Below are 17,632 nucleotides of genomic sequence, written 5' to 3'. Positions count from 1 at the left end.
TTCAAGTGAAATATCAATCTACACACATGAAGCATTCAAGTGAAATACCATACATTTGTATGAAGAAAAACAAAAAAATCAAATTCATGGAATTTAAAATTACATGGGACAAATTCTTAAAGATTTTCCGTTTACATGAAAAACATTAGTACATGGCAAAAACAAGAAAGGAGATGAAAAGACAGAACGATAAAAGTACACGCACCTTGACTAGTTTAGTATTAAAGAAGAATTTACATAGTTAAGAAGATACAATTAATTTAGTTTTTATTAAATACGAATAATTTAAGCATACGTCACAAATTTTTTAGCAACTCTTAAAAAAAACTTCACTGTGTCTAACTAAATTAATTGTTAGTTTAAATATTTTTCAATCATTTCAAAACAAGTACATGATCATTTGAAGTAGTTGGATGAATGTTCTTTAGGTATTCTAGCTTTGAAGAACTAAGTAATTCTCAAATACTTAAATTACTATTTTATAGCTAAAAAACAAATAGTTTTAAAATATGTATAATTTTTTAAAAATAATTTATACGAGATATGCACACATAAAATATGTGTTTAAAAACTAATATATGGGTGAAATTAGAGTTTTCTTAAAGATTTAGTTAATATATTTAAGTAATTTTTTAAAAATTTAGTAAGCAAATGGTATTTTTTATAAATCCATAAATAGCGTGATGTATAGGTCATGAATTTAATTGTACTGTAAATAAATTTAATCTCATCTACTTTGAAAATTTGTAAGAAATCAGTTAATCGAATTCACACACATAAAGCCTTCAAGTGATATCCTTAACATTTGTATGAAAAAAATAATTCAATTTTAAATTATATAGATTTTCGAAGATTTTTCAATTATACGAAAAATATCAGTACATGGAACATCAAGAAAATAGAGGAAAAGATAAAAAGTGTCCTTTACACTTTTATTCCCATTTTGTATTAATCTTTAATTTATGTTCCTCATAAAAAGTAATATCTCCTTACTGTATGTGGCATCGTTATAATTTGATATACAATTTTTTTTACAGGATTAAATGTATTTTGATTTGATACGACTTCATACTCTCCAAACAAATAAAGATATTTACTTCTAAGTTAAATTTGGAGATATAAATCTTCTTTTCCGATCTAAACAAATACTCCCTCCGTCCAATAATAATTATCTACTATACTAAAAATAGTTGTCCAACAATACTTGTTCAGTTTAAAAAATCAAAAGATAATTTATCTTTTGTGTTTATTTTACCCTTACTATTAAATAATATTTATCATCTAAAACATTTCTCAAAATATTAAGTTTAATAAATTAAAGGATAAATTAGTAATATTATCCATATTTTTTCTTTAAAGTTAATTTTTTTAATTACAGAAAGATTACATTTTTTTTAAGGACATACTTAAAAGGTAAAAAGTAAATTGAAATAGAGTGAGTAATGTTTTCCACGGGACAAAAATCATTTTATATTTTCTTATCATAATATCTCACGGGACATAACTTCAGTTACATATTTACTTTAAAAGATCAATTCATCATAAATAGTCGGACAGTAATTTGTTTTATGTTATTCTAAGCATTACATCACAATTACGATGACAATATTTCCCTCTATTTCCGAGTCCTTTTATTTTCACTAGAGCATTATATCACAATTACGATGGCAATATTTCCCTCTATTTCCGAGTCCTTTTATTTTGACTATATAAAGCAAATACCAAATTCTTGGTATTCTCAATCAGCAAAACACACAAAGGCAAATTCCTCTTCTATCTCTGTTTTAACAGAAGACAAAAAGGTTCCATTTTCATCTTAATTTCTTTTAAAATACATTTTTTTTGATTAATTCTATGATGTTCTTGTTACCCTTTTCTGTTTTTGTTCTTTTATAATCTAATTTTCTTGAAAAATTGTATTACTAGAAGTGCTTGAGTTTTGAATGGTTTGTTTTAAGGTGTGTTTAGCGGAAAACAAAAAAAAAAGTTCCAACTTTCATTTGAATTCTTTAAAAAAACATCTTTTTGACTTTGTTATCTGTTTCTGTTCTTGTGTTATGTAATCTAGTTTTCTTGGAAAATTGGTTTTACTGGGAAGTGTTTGATTTTTGAAATTAGTCTAAATTGTTTCTATAAACTGCTGATTTTTGGTTTGTTTTAATAGGTGTTTCATTTGAATTCTTTAAAAAAAAACATCTTTTTGATTGATCTTTTGAATTAATTCTATGATGTTCTTGTTGCCCTCTCTCTATTTCTAAGGTCTGCATTATACTCTAATACTTTGTTGTTGTAGGTTCTTGTTGCAATTTTCTGTTTTTATTCTTTATTGAGTGATATATCCTCTGGTTTTTCTTGGAAGATTAGACTTATTAAGAAGTGTTTGATTTTTGAATTAGTGTAAAAAAATTTCTATCAACTGCTGACTTTTGGTTTGTTTTAATGTGTGTTTAGCCGAAGGCAAAAAAAAGGTTCCAACTTTCGTCTGAATTCTTCAAAAATACATCTTTTTGAGCAATGTTTTGAAGGTTTGTCATACTCACTGAACTAATTTCTTGTTACCCTTTTTCTATTGTTTTTTTAAAAAAATATTAATGAGTTATTTAACTCTGGTTTGCACCGAAGGGTGTGACGTAGTGGTCAATGAAGGGGTTAAGAACTGTGAGGTTTTAGGTTCGTAATTTCTTTCGTTTTAGTAAAAAATCTTTATTTTTTCTATGATGTTAAACTATATATATATATACCAAAATATTTTTTAATATTGTGGTCTTAAACCTATCACGTGGAAGTTAAATTTAAAAATTGACAAAAAAGAAAGAAATATTAATTAATGTTTCAAAACAAACATAAAACAAGACAAATAAATTAAAAAATATAGTATATATTTTTGTTAAAAAGGCTTATAATTACTAAAAAAAAATTGGGCCTTTCAAATTTTCACAGATGCCTTATTTTTAAAGGCATTGAGCCGCCCATGTAGATATGCCGTGGAATTAGTCGGGGTGGGTAGGAAAATTGGTCAGTAGTGTTTCATTTTCGATGGACCTTTGGTTTGTTTAATGTTTGGTTTGAGTTTCTGGTGTTGTTAGTCTTTAGTGGTTCTTGTAAAGTTATTGCCTTTTTTGATATGGAGTCAATGTTTCTGTTTTTTTCCTTTGAGTTCAGTTAATTCTATGAATAAGGAAAGAATTAAAGTATAGTGTTTTAGTCAACAACATACCCAAGTGGGGTTTGGAGAGGGTAGAGCGAAAGCACACGTTACTCCTACCTTATATATAGAGAGAGAGGTTCTTTCCGATAGACCCTTGGCTTAGAAGAACATAACAATAACGAAGCATTGTGAAATGAAAAACTATACACAACATACAGTAGAAAGGATAGTAACAACAACGAAATAAGGCGATAACCAATCTTTTAGGAAATAAGCAAACACGATGATTCATTACTAGTCAAACTGTTCACTTGTTTTTCGTCGTGTTTCATTTAATTTGTTATTGACTGTATAATGAAAAAACCTGGAAACTACTGTTTCAACGCATACCTTAGAAAAGAAGAAATGACTTTTTTTATATGGAGTCTGTCTCTGTTTTTTCCTTGGAGTTAAGTTTATTCTTGGTGTAAGGAAAAAAATGAAGTAGAGAATCTTAGGTCTTTGTTTTCCAAAAAAAATAAAGGGAGAAGGGGAAAATATGTACTACTTTTTAACGAGGGATATCTCCGCTCTAAATCGCAAAGTTGAGGGGTGTATTTGCCCCGTTTTCCAAAAATAAAACTAGAGCTTTGGTCATTTGTACTGCGGCCTTATTGCTTTTTCATTTCTATTTGTCAGTTTTCCATTTCTAAGGTAAGAAGGTTGCATCTTTCTTATTTTTCTGCTGTCATTTGCTAACGTAGGTTCAATGTTACATGCTAAGTAATCAGTAGAACTGGAGTTTTTTTGTTTTCATCCAGTGTTTGGTACTGCATTGGGGTCCCAAATTAATCCGCGTAAGGCCCATTATTAAGGGAAGCGCTAGCGCTCCCTACTAGGATTTTCTTCATACTCAGGTCTCGATCCGAGCCTTTGGTTAAGGGTGCCTGTTGAGAGCTGTGGGATGTTTATGAGTTAATGATCTGAGTTATCTTTGTAGAGATATTGGTTTGAGGTGCTGGTTGGGGTTAGAAACAGAAAAATCTTAACCTTAATAGTAAAGAAAGGGGAAATCAATGTAGACCTTGTTAGTTGTGGAAAGCGAGGGGAAGATGTGTGGGGTGGGGTAGGGGGTGGAAGGGTTGAAGATAAAGAAACACGAAGATTTATTCCTAGTCAAACTGCTCACTTCTTTTTCGTCGTGTTTCATTTAATTTGTTATTGATTGTATAACGAAAAAAACAACAAGCTACAGTTTCAAAGCTAGCCTTAGATAGACTTTTTTTCCCCACAAATTAAGAGGTTGAGTTAGGGAGATGGAGGTTGAAGAGCATAGCAAGCCGTGCTAGCCTAAGTCGAGGTTTGATAATTTGTCAATTATCTTGCTAATTCTTCGTGATTGCGCTTGAATTTGAAGATTTATCTCTTTGTTTAAAGGTAATCCACTGTTTGTAGTATATAAAAGGATATTTGATGTTAAGGGTATCATTTTATTCAAAAAATCAACAATGGGGCTTTCTTTTTATTATTTTTCGATAAGTTTCTAAACCCTTGGTAAATCCACTACTGCCTTTGTGTTTTTTACCATGTCATTTTGGGAGTTATCGACCAACAATTCTGGTGCGTTTGGTGACTTTCTTTGTTCATTTACTAAGTGCAGGTAGTTACATTAAATCCTCAACTAACTCGTCGTTCCTCATTAAGAACTGCAACAGCAACTTCATTGATTAGTCTCTCTAGACGTTTTCCCTAATTCTTTCCTTTATATGTGTCTTGGTCAAGGAGAGATAGCAACGTTTTCAAATATTAGATTTACTGATCTGATATGCATTTCCCATTTCTCGAATGCTTTAGGCCTTGATGAATGATCATACTTTGTATATTACCATTTTCATTGGGTATATTCTTCTTTTGATTCTATCCTTTCGTAATTTTCCATCAAAATGATGTGGAATCTTGTCATAACATTTCTTAATTCTGTGTTTTGTTTATGAGCATGAATATCGTCCCAACTTCTGTGACACTGATCAAATTTGCATTTTGGCTGTAAAAGGAAGGCTTCTTTGTTATATTGTGACAATCTCTTGTGATCTTTAGTTTTCGTTTTAAAAGTTCGATCTCACTAAAAATACTGATCATGTTTTACTTCTTGGCAGATTTTGCTGTCTTTGACAACTGCATCGGCAGTGTACTGGAGATATCCATTCTAGCTCTAGTGCTTCAGATTCAGCAGTCATTCTCTTCTGAAAGAACCTTTGGTTTTTGAGATGTCGTGACTAGTTTTAGTGTAGACATTTGCTGATCAGTGTCTTCCTTTGGCACAGCTCACAGTGAGTGAGTTACTTATTGTCAGATGCAAGCATCTCAGGGACCTCAAAGGCCATGTAGTGTACATAAATTGTGCAATCAGCCAATGCAGCAAGTTCAGCAATACTACACCCCTTGCCATGCTTCTGATAACAGCAGTTATAATGATGGTAGCAACTCCGGAACAGAGGTTTCTTTAAAGACACAGAATGAAAAGTTCTTCACTATGGACTCATTTCCGGCTACTGACTGTGCCATCTACGATGCAGATCCTTCCATAAGCGTCTCTTCCAACAGGAGTCCTTTCTCTCCTCAATGTTCTCAGTCAAACATGTTTGAGAAACGTCGTTCCTCTGAGAACACTTCTGGTTCACCTGTAAGTTTGTGTTCAGGAGTTGATGACAGCAACGGAAAGAAGCATGAGCTGTGGGAACTGAATAATAAGTTGCTAAGGCCTGAATCCGATATTGATGACAGCTGCAGTTGCTCGTTAAATGGTGTAGTCTCAAAACATTTTTCCTTGACAAGGCGGAATCAAGTATTGGACGTAGCCTCAAGATTGGACTTGAAAGAGTTGCTCGTTGCCTGTGCTGAAGCAGTAGATGAAGCTGATACCTCGACTGCAGAAGTTCTGATGGATGCTTTGGAGAAAAGGGTATCGGTTTCTGGGGAACCTATGCAACGACTGAGTGCATACATGTTGGAAGGTCTAAGAGCACGATTATTGTCCTCCGGGAGTAACATATACAAAAAACTGAAGTGCAACGAACCAACTAGCTCAGAATTGTTGTCCTACATGCAAGTCCTCTATAACATCACCCCTTACTTCAAGTTCGCTTATATGTCCGCCAATGTTGTCATAAGCGAAGCCATGAAGAACGAGAATAGAATCCATATCATTGATTTTCAAATTGCACAGGGAAGTCAATGGATGTTCCTCATCCACTATCTGGCTCGTCGGCCTGGTGGTCCGCCATTTCTCCGCATCACAGGCGTTGATGATTCCCAATCAGCTCATGCACGCGGTGGTGGACTTCAGCTAGTCGGCGAAAGGTTAGCGAGCATTGCCAAGTCCTGCGGAGTGCCTTTCGAATTCCATAATGCTGCATTGTCAGGCTGTATGGTCAAACTAGAGAACCTACGAGTTAGACATGGAGAAAGCCTGGCAGTTAACTTCCCTTACATGTTGCACCACATGCCAGACGAGAGCGTAAGCACTATGAACCATCGAGACCGCCTATTAAGACTAGTCAAGAGCTTGTCTCCCAAAATCGTGGCCCTAGTTGAACAAGAAATGAACACCAATACTGCCCCTTTCCTTCCAAGGTTCCGTGAAACTCTAGATTACCACAAAGCAATGTTCGAATCAGTCGATGTAACTCGCCCGAGGAATGACATGCAGCGGATCAGATCAGAGGAGCATTGTATTGCACGGGATGTTGTCAATCTCATAGCATGTGAAGGGGCTGATAGAGTGGAAAGGCATGAAGTTTTTGGCAAGTGGAGGTCAAGACTTTTGATGGCTGGATTTACACCATGCCCACTGAGTCCATCGGTTGCTGAGACCATCAAGGTCATGCTGAAGGAGTATAGCTCAAATTATAAGCTTGCTGAAAGCCAGGGGGCGCTTTATATTGGATGGAACAACAGAGCTTTAGCAACTTCTTCTGCTTGGCAATAACCTCATTCGTTGCCTTTGGGATCTTGATATAAGCATTTGGAAGAACAGAAGAGCCGAGACCGTTTCTTTGAAACTTTTTTCTTGTTATAGAGAGGTAAGTCTCTGAAATCTCGAGCTTGTAAATCCCAGTGTAGGAATTAGCAGAGGTAGTTAAGCTCTATAGTAGACACCATAAACTCAGCTGGCATCTGTTAATCAAACATGAAATTAGCAGAGAATTTTGTTGTAATGAACCAAACTTACCAGCTTACTTAACCAGAAGTTTAGTTTGTTATGCCAACTTGTAATGATAAATCTGTTTTGGGCATAAAGTTTCTATCTTATGTTTTTCTTTTAGTTTTTACATGGTTCTCTTTGATTTTCATTTGTCCCGATCGTAGTTGAAAGCTATATTGCTCCAACTCTCCAAAAATGTTGTCACACATGTGTCGAGTCTTTCATAACTGCACTACTTTTGGAGGATCCGACACACCACTGTTGACATTCTTGAAGAGTCCGAGCAACATAAGTAAACTTACCAGCTTACTTAACCAGAATTTGGAACTTCTGTTGAACTTGTATTCTGCTGTGCCAACTTTGTAATGATAAATCTGTTTTGGCATCCTTTAAAGTTTCCATCTTATTGTTCTTTTTTTTTTGCTTATATGCTCTCTTTGTTTGTCATTTGACCTGAGCATAGTTGAAGGCTACTTTGCTCGAACTTTGCAAATATATTGTTGTACCTATGTCGGATCCTTGAAAAATGTGCTACTTTTGAAGGATTATATATCTCATTGTTCTTGTTTTTGTTTATATGTTCTCTTTGTTTGTCATTTATCTCGAGCATAGTTGAAGGCAACGTTGCTCGAACTTTCCAAATATGTTAGTTGCATCCGTGTCGAATCCTAAAAAAATGTGCTACTTTTTAAGGATGTAATAGACATATCGATATTTTTGAAGAACTTGAGCAATATAGGTTGAAGGTATGAACACTAGTGCTATGTCTAAATATTTTGACTTGAGGTCTCAAGAGGAAAACGGAAAAAACTTACCCGCATTGGGTGTATACACCAAACTAATGCAATTTTCATTATTACGTGATTTAATGAAGTAAAACACATGTTAATTAATTATGATTAAGTAAAATGAACTATAAAGTTAAGGTAACAACTAATTCAGATTTGCGCCTAAGATCCATTATAGGGGAACCATTACCTGCTAGGGGTGTGCAAAAACCGATTTAACCAATAAACCGAACCGAAAAAAACACTATTGGTTTATTGATATTGGGTTATTGGGCTAACGGTTTTTAAACGGTTTTGCAAAATTTTTTATTGGGTTATTGGTTCGGTTTCCGGTTTTATAATTTTTGTTAATGGTTAAACCGATAACCCAATAAGACTATACTAAATTTACTAGTCTTATTGTTAATGATTAAACGATTGTTACTTTCACACTTTTTGTTAATGGTTAAACGATTGTTACTTTCACACTTTTTCCTTTGAATGTGTCTAGTGTCTAAACTTGCAAGAAAAATGATTGTTACTTTTATGATTATTACTTTCATGCCAAATGCTGAAAAAATCATATGGTTTATTTGAAAATTTTCTTATCGTGTATATAATATGTATGAGTATTTTCTTATTGGTTAAACCGAAAACCGAACCGTTAAGTACCATAAACCGATTAACCAAAAACCGATAAGAAATATGTTATTGGTTTGGTTATCGGTTTGACATATTTACAAACCGAAAACCGATAAACCGAACCAATAACACCTAAAACCGAACCGAACTGACCGATGCGCACCCCTATTACCTGCTAATATTTTTTCCATTTTTAGGGAAAATTACGTAAAAAGACCCTTCACTTAACCTCAAACTAAAACTTTTAATTAAAGATGAAGCATAGAATCTAAGCAAAAGTTATTGGAAGTTTGAGAGGGACTGTTAATTAGTTGTCATTTTAATTTTTTTAAAATATATATTCCAATATTTTATGATATATACAGGTTATAGATTTGTCACCAAACCTATAATGTGTTGTAGTTATTGAATTTATAATTACAAATATTAAAGAAAAAAAATCCGAAAACAATCATAGGATCTAAGCAAAAGTTATTGTTCATCCAAAGTCCAAACACATGCCTAATACAATAGATCCACCTTTGAAAGATAGTTTTCCGAATTTAACACAGTAAATTTGCCCCTGCAGAATAGTTTTTCTCGTTAATGTGATGTGAATAGCTTTACGCTGATTATTTACCTATCAACTTTTCTCCTTTATCCGATTTGAGACTGACTAACAATATAAACAAATTCACATAGTCGACTTCAATTTATTCAAGGATTGAGACATAGTTGTTGAAGTATCTTTACTCATCAATCCCTTTCTTGTTGTTTGCCTCATCCATGTGATTGTATTAAATTTATATCCTTTTGGTATTTTGTTTAAATTAATCAAGTCTTAATCAATTAATTGTTCTGTTCTTTTTGTGGGCCAAAAACAAAAATTTATTCAATTAAATTATTATTATTGTTAGTATTAGAGGATGTGACAGGGTGCCACCGTCCAATGTTTGAGTTGGGGTTCATCCCTTTCCTCCACATGAAGAAAGCTAATCCACAAATACTTTTGAATGATTAATTAAATTAATTTGATTCTCATTTTAGTTATTGCTATTAATTACCTAAATTTATCTTTCTTTTAAAAAAAATAGTTTTAAACCTTTTAATTACTTCTAGACAAATATGAGATATATGGGGTGAAAAAGAAGAAGCATGGAATTTGAATGTGTTTGAATTCAACTTTTTTTGTTGTTGGTCAAATCAACTTTATTGGATGGTTAAGTTTGATTTTTATATTTAATGATTTGATTTATTAGTTATTAACTTTTATACGTATTAAATTGCTATCGAACTGATAAATTATTGGTTGATTTGGTTCGACTTAACAATTATCCATCGTTATTAATTTTGCAATTAGTTAATTAATTAATTGATTTATCCATCGATTATTAATAAAAAAAAATAGTGACTTTTATGTATTCCACCAGTGACTTTTGGAGACTTGGAGTGAGAAGCGAAAGGAAACAAATGTTTTGGGGCAATTTTTTTAGAGCGAAGTAGTGTTATTGATTGGGGTGCACGTGTAAAATAATTTAATGAATTATTGTTTATCTTATATAAAAATTAGGCGATTCGTTTTCGAAACGATAACACAGTATATTGAAATCAATAAATCGACAATGTGATAAATCCGATAACATTTTTTGGAAATTAGAATATAACTAGAATTAGAATAGCAACATTAGTTTATTAAATACATTGGTTAATTTAGTAGATTTTACACAAATTTCATCGAGTTAAGAGCTAATTACATTCTATCCCTACTATTTTCCAAATTACAAAAATCACTTAAATTTGGTGGAATTCGGATACATCCCAAAATGTCCCGATATATCACATCTCGATTTCGGATACATCTCTCAATGTCCTAATACATAACATCTCAGTTTTGAATACATCACTCAGCGTTTCGATACATCGTGTATATCCCGATACATTGTATAAAATGATGTATTTGACTAGTACATTGCGTAAAGTAATGTCCCGATACATCGTGTACGTCTCAATACATCGCGTAAAGTGATGTATCTGACTGAAACATTACGTAAAGTAGAATTTTTGTAATTTTTTCAAATGGTAGAGAATTTTAGATAATATAATAATATAAGTTGTGTATTTAGATTATTTTTCTTAATTTGAATCTACTTTTATTTCAAAATTAAAGTACAAAAAATGTGTGAAACATAACAAACCAAAACTTTTATTATTCATTTTAGATCCCAAAAAACTATTTTGCATCACTTTTATATGCATGTTTGATTATTCGTTTTTTTTAAAAACTAATAGCACAAAAGGAAAAGGGAATAAAATAAAAAGAGAGACATATTGAAAAAATTGAGAATCAGTGGGTAAAAAAATAAAATAAAATGAAGGCAATACTTCCACGTGGTTAATAACAAAAGGTCACATAATAAAAATAATATTTGAAATCCAACTATTCTAAATTAATCAAAAAGTTTTATTTTGAGAATAAAATGTTTTATTCATAATGTTATTTAAATTCATTAATCGAATTCAAGACGTTAAGTTATTTTGAAGTTTTTTAGAGATAATAATAGAAATGTTATTTAAATTGTTTCTTTTTCCCAAAGTTTCCCACATAATAATAAGTTATTTTCTTTTTGTATTTAAATTATCAAACACATTTTAACTATTAGTTATTTATTTTTTCTATCAAAATAATTATAATAGTTGAGATAGAAAATGAAAATAAATAACAGTTGATATATATTATTATTATTATTTTAAAATAGGTAACTTTACCGTTGAAATATATTTCAATACATAAAATAGATTGAAAAAAAAATGAATAATTAAAATGTGAAACTCGCTAAAATAAATAATTTAGACCATAAACTATTTATTTTTCAAATAGTAGTATATAGTACTTATAAAATAAAGGGAAATCAAAAGTTTCCATCTTCCACCCTCTTGTCAGCTTCAACATTTCTCACCAAGAGATAACCAAGTATAATATAATATAATATAATATACTTTAAATAAATACAAATATATAAGTATAGTAGTTGGTTATAACTTAAATATGCAAATTGTATATATATCTATAATAGTATATAATATGTATAAATTTTAGCCATTTCAGATTGTCAATCAGTTTTTTTTATACCACACTCTTTTTTTCTCTTACCTTCATCTTTTTCATTGATAAAAACTCCAACAATTTGAGACCAAAACTGAAAAATCTTAAGAAGAAGCAAAAAATAATAGAGAGGAAAAAGAAAAAGAGGGCATTTTAGCCCTCTGCCTTTTGCTTTATGCCTCTCTAACAGATCTTGAATTTCAATCATTTTTTTCTTCAATCTGAGCCTTCATCTTTTTGGTAAATTTGACCTCTTTAAGTTCTTCCATATATACATATTGATATTTTTTTGGATGTTTCATATTAAAGATTCAATCTTTATGGATTTATCAGAATTCTGGTTTGTGGGTCTGTGTCTGTTTTCATAGTTATTGGATGTTTGATGGTAAAGTTTCAATCGGTTGAATTAGAATTCTGGTTTGTGGGTCTGTGTCTGTTTTCATAGTTTTTGGATGTTTGATGATAAAGTTTCAATCTTCATGGTTTAATCAGAATTCTGGTTTGTGGGTCTGTATCTGTTTTCATAGTGTTTTGATGTTTGATGATAAAAGTAAAGTTTCAACCTTTATGGTTTATTCAGAATTATGGTTTGTGGGTCTGTGTCTGTTTCCATAGTTGAATATTTCAAGTCAAAGCTTCAATCTTTATGACTTTTTCAAGAATTCTGGTTTGTGGGGTTTGTTGAATTTGGATTTGGTTGAAGATTAGAGATCTCTAGTTGAATTGTAGATTATACATTCTTTAATTGAGTATTGTAATCTCCAAGTTCTTAGTAATTTCTTTTGTTTGAGATGATATTGTTTTTTTACTTCTAGTTGTATGATTCAGGTATCCGTAGTTTCTTTTCTCCGATGTGTATTAATAATCTGTTGGCGACATTTGTTTTGTATTTTGCTATTTTGTTGTCGCTTTTCTTTCTTACTTTCCTACATTGGTTACATTTCTTTAGAGTTGAGGGTCTATCGGAAACAAACTCTGCCCCACCAAGGTAGAGGTAAGGTCTGCATATATCCTACCCTCCCCAGACCTCACTTATGGGATTCTTGTATGATTACACTGTGTATATTGTTGTTGTTTAGATCCTATGTTAAGCCTTTTGCTTTGATCAAGTGAATGATTTGAATTATAGTTGGAAGATTGTCTTTTGTTGACTCAATCAATTCACAATTATGTTAAGTTTCATTTTCGGATAGATGATTTCGTAATGTCATCTGCAGAGAGGAAATGGAGAGTGGCAAAGTATTCGTTGGAGGGATTTCTTGGGACACAAATGATGATAGGCTCAGAGAATATTTTCAAGCTTTTGGTGATGTAGTTGAAGCTGTGATCATGAAAGATCGAATCACTGGCCGTGCTCGTGGTTTTGGTTTTGTTGTCTTTGCAGACCCTTCCATTGCTGAAAAAGTTGTTAAAGAAAAACACATTATTGATGGTAGAACTGTAAGTAACCTCCGTGATTCTTGAACTTATTATTTTTTTATTACATCCTATATGGTGTTCTTTTGACGTTTTCATTGAACTGTTATGTCAAAAATTTTAAGCAAATCCACATGCTCTGACTATGAAGCTTAAAATCGAAGGTTAATTGTGTTCTTTTGGCGTTTTTATTGAAATGTTATGTCAATTTTTAAGTAAATCCACATGCTGTCTACAAAACATATTGAATGCTAATCGTGTCCGGATTTTTTCAAATTCTCCCTCTGAGATTCTTATCAGTGAGAATGCTAATTGTTGTTTTCTTGAGACCTGCAATAGCTTATGATTACAATAAGATACATTGGAAATGCACTTTCATGAGATTTTCACAGTTCCATGTGTTGGATGTGTGTAAAATGCATACTGCATCACTTTGACCGAAGAAATTGATTCGGTTTGATGAGTGTTAGTATTACATAAGTGAATCTGTTTGGAGCTACGCAATCGGAAGTAATGCAAGTACCAAGTTATAGCACGCTTGGTCACTAGTTTCAAATGATCTAATATAAAATATTGAATGTTAGAAAGCTAACATGTTGCATGAGATAAAAGGATGTAGCAGTTAGTGTTTGGAAATGTGGATCGGAAACCATGCTCAATTAAGCAGAATTAGCTCAGCTGATTTTGGCTATTTATCATAAAATTATCTTTGAACGGTCAGTCAAGACTTTGTAACCTCTTAACCAGAAAACTATACGTCCATAGCAAGGTAAGGAAACTCAAATAGTTCAGTAATTGTATTCTCAGCAAGACAATGTGTGTTGTTTTAGGTAAAGTCAGATATAATGTGAAATCTTATGATAAGAAACAAATGTATACTTTGTTGATTATTCCCTTTCAAAAACAGGTAGAGGCAAAAAAAGCTGTTCCGAGGGACGATCAACATGTTAATCGAACCAACGGAAGCATACAGGGTTCTCCAGGTCCTGCCCGCACCAGAAAGATTTTTGTCGGAGGTTTGGCATCCTCAGTCACTGAGAGTGACTTCAAGAAGTATTTTGACCAATTTGGGACAATCACAGATGTCGTGGTGATGTATGACCATAACACACAAAGGCCTAGAGGTTTTGGATTCATCACGTATGACTCAGAGGAAGCAGTTGATAATGTACTATTCAAAACATTTCATGAACTTAATGGTAAAAGGGTCGAAGTCAAGCGTGCTGTTCCAAAAGAGTTATCGCCCGGGCCAACCCAAAGCCAATTAGTAGGTAGATATAACCATGGCATGAACAGGGTAAACAATTTCCTTAATGTGTATGCTCAAGGTTACAGTCCAAGCCTGATGGGAAACTATGGAGTCGGAACAGAAGGTAGATATTCTCCAATCTCCGTTGGTCGCAATGGATACTCTTTGTTTGGTCCAGTTGACTACAATATGGGAACAGAAATAGACTCCAGATTGAACTCAAGCTATGGTGGAAGTGGAAAGTTCAGTTCCGTTCTTGGTTATGGACGTAACTTAAATTCCTTTCACAATGAGAATTCAAACAAATACAATGTTCCTGTCGGGCATGGCTCTGGAAGAGTTGGAAATGGTCCTGTGTTGAATTCAACAGGTCAGAACAAGTGGGAGAATGATAGTCTTTTTCATGGTACAAATTTTGCAAACACTAGCATGTTTGTTGGTTCAGGAAGCGGGAATACAGGACTATCTGGTGTTTTTGGAGGTCTTGGAACAACATGGGGTACCTCTCCAATTTCTGGCCAAGGTGGACGTAACGGTTCTTTCAGCGATGACAACATCACTTTCAGCGGTGGACAGAATGGATTTGCAGGTGGGGCAGGGTATGGACAAAATGCAAGAAGCAATGCTGATGCTGAGTCATCATATGCTCCAACACAAGGTGTTCATGCAAACACTTTTGGGGATTTTTATGGAACGGTAAGCAGTTCGATTCTTGAGGACTCTACTTGGCGTGCATCCTCTCCAGAGTTAGACAGCGCTGGAGCTCTTAGTTATGGACTCGGGAGTGCAGACTCCCTCAGTTATGTGGGTGGTTATAGTGTTGCAAATAGATCAACTAGAGGTAAAAGTAATTTCCCTATTCCTTTTTTTGGGTCTTTCTATTTAATATTACTTTTTGATATATTTTAAATGCACAAGAACTGATTAAATGGTAGGCCAGGACTGTTCTACAATATGGAAGGGTAAACAAAATGAGGAGGACGTGCGGGGGTAGAATTTAGCCGGAAACCAAATGATATTATTGCTGATTTTGCATAGAACATTTCTCTCGTTGATAAGCAATAACATGCTTCTTGTTGTCCTCTATGTTTGCTCGGATCCACCAAAATGGCACCACACCATATCAGATCCTCCAAATATGAATAACTTTTGGAGGATCCGACGCACACGCGTCAACATTTTTGAAGGAGAAACAAAACTTTAGCCAAAAGCACAGACCATGATGTTCCATGTCCTGCATTTACTATGAACTTGCTTCGTTGGCGTCCTTCTTACGTTTACTTACATTCTCTTGTTTTTACTTCAGGTATTGCTGCCTAGGAAGATTAATGTATGGAATTTGGATATCGAATATTTAATGTAGGTGGAAAATACAGCATGATCAAAGTGTGGATTAAGCATTCCTGTTGGGGAAATACTTCAGGCAAAAGGTACATTCACTTAGAGCTAATTCAATACCAACTATAGAACTTTATCGTCAACAATTGTTTACAACGTAAAGGGACTTCCTTGTAACGTTTGAACATAGCATTTCTTTACTATAGGCCTTCATTTTCTTTCTTCTTTTCTACATTTGGCATTTGATTGAGATGTAAAGTTGGATAACGGAATATACTTGCGATAATTGTACCAATGCATATTGGGTGATACTATGAGACTTAAAGCAAATGTTCATTTTATTGTTGAGATTCTTTTCTTCGTTTCTACGTTCTCTACTAGAGTGTCCAACAACCGTTCTGGTGGTTGTTGAGTTGTTATCTTTCCCTTTCTGGATATGTTGCTTGCAAATTCGATCAACTTTTCAGTTTCTTGGTAAACTTTTATACAAATGATGTTTCAAATTCTTTCACACTGTTGTGTTAATAATATTATGTTTGAAGATTCATATAGCCGATTCCAATTTTCTTTTTGTTTTCAAAAATTTAGATTGATTATAAATTTTTGGCCCTTTTATCCTTATCAACACTTGGGACTTCCATGTTGGAGGTCTCAGGTTCGAAACCCCTTGCTAGCGAAAGCAAGGGGTTTGCCTTCTGGGTCGAGCTCGTCGCACCAGGCTTGCCTAGTGCGGTTTACCTCTCCTATGTGGTTTGCGAGTTATTGCATAGGAGTGGGGTTTTATCCTGTGCGCACCCAAAGGGTAGCGGCTGCGGGTTTCCCTTGTCATAAAAAATAGCATAACTATGATGAATCCTCCGAACACTCGATTTATTTGGATTTGGAACATCCACCCACGTACATACGACAATAGATTGGGCAATGGATATCAAAAGTCCTACGAAATACCCACTACTAGGAGTGCGCTCCCAAAAGGAAAAAGATGTGTCTGTCAGGTTCAGTTGACCTCAACTAGTGTGGAATTAAGAGATAGTTGATTGATTAGTATGAACTACTTCATTTCTTTCTACCTTCTTCCCTGCCCCACCCGAGAAAGCACAAAGAATAGTTGGACTCTACATTTTAGTTGGGATGGTCCATCAAGAAAAGGTGAGGAGTCCAAATCAAATTTGGTTAAAATTAAGGGGGAATCTATGAGTGCTTCATGCTTGTCATATACTTTTCCTTTGGCTTATTATCTATCAAATTCAAAAGAAATTAAAAACTAAATATAAAAGAAGTTTTGACATATTGTGCTGATCTTGAAAGGCTCACTAAGCATTAAGCTTATTGTATGTAGTCTTTTCTTGCATTCTACAAGAAAAACTATTTTCATCGCATAAACATGTAATCTCATGGGGATAAAATTTTATTGTTACGTCAAGGCTGAATAGACAAATTTGCCAAATAGCTCGACGATATGCAATATATCTTCTATTAGTGATTTCGCCTTAGGATTAAGGGTGTGTTCGATATGTAGTAAATAAAATTTCCTTAAAAATGAAGAAAATAACTTTTTGAGGGGTAATATGGAAAATAAGTTTTGCAAGTGATATTCTACATCGACTGTGTCCTTTCCACACCTCAATTTTTTTTATTTCTTTATAGGAGAGGACAAATCTCTTTTTTCCGATGCGAATTTGACATGACATAGGAGAAGCCGCCCTGGATTGATCAAGAAAGATCTTTTGTTCTTCTTATATATAAGATCGTGATTGGATCCGCATATGTTTGGTAAAGAGAATAATCTTATCCTTTGAGAATAATA

General features: G+C 33.3%; 2 protein-coding genes across 4 annotated transcripts; both read left to right on the top strand.

Annotated features, from left to right (window-relative positions):
• The first annotated feature begins 1,730 nt into the window (after positions 1–1,730).
• On the top strand, positions 1,731–7,458 carry LOC102602706 (scarecrow-like protein 21). Of its 3 annotated transcripts, XM_015308509.1 has the most exons (3): positions 1,734–1,802; positions 2,452–2,525; positions 5,284–7,458. In XM_015308509.1, the coding sequence occupies exon 3, from the start codon at positions 5,481–5,483 to the stop codon at positions 7,113–7,115; it is 1,635 nt and encodes a 544-aa protein (XP_015163995.1). In that variant the 5' UTR covers positions 1,734–1,802; positions 2,452–2,525; positions 5,284–5,480; the 3' UTR covers positions 7,116–7,458. The 3 variants fall into 3 exon arrangements, with proteins under 3 accessions (XP_006346782.1, XP_015163995.1, XP_006346781.1); XM_006346720.2 differs by lacking the exon at positions 2,452–2,525 and having other exon boundaries at positions 1,731–1,802; XM_006346719.2 differs by lacking the exon at positions 1,734–1,802 and having other exon boundaries at positions 2,392–2,525.
• Positions 7,459–11,830: 4,372 nt separating this feature from the next.
• Positions 11,831–16,173, top strand: LOC102602365 (heterogeneous nuclear ribonucleoprotein 1-like). The gene is made up of 4 exons (XM_006346718.2): positions 11,831–12,062; positions 13,040–13,262; positions 14,146–15,328; positions 15,794–16,173. Exons 2-4 carry the CDS (start codon positions 13,047–13,049, stop codon positions 15,805–15,807), a joined length of 1,413 nt encoding a protein of 470 aa, XP_006346780.1. The 5' UTR covers positions 11,831–12,062; positions 13,040–13,046; the 3' UTR covers positions 15,808–16,173.
• The last annotated feature ends 1,459 nt before the right edge of the window (positions 16,174–17,632 follow it).

Source organism: Solanum tuberosum, unplaced genomic scaffold (genome assembly GCF_000226075.1).
Source record: "Solanum tuberosum cultivar DM 1-3 516 R44 unplaced genomic scaffold, SolTub_3.0 scf00086, whole genome shotgun sequence".
NCBI lineage: Eukaryota > Viridiplantae > Streptophyta > Magnoliopsida > Solanales > Solanaceae > Solanum > Solanum tuberosum.
Note: the sequence above shows the minus strand (reverse complement) of the source record. Positions and strands in the feature narration are given on the sequence as shown.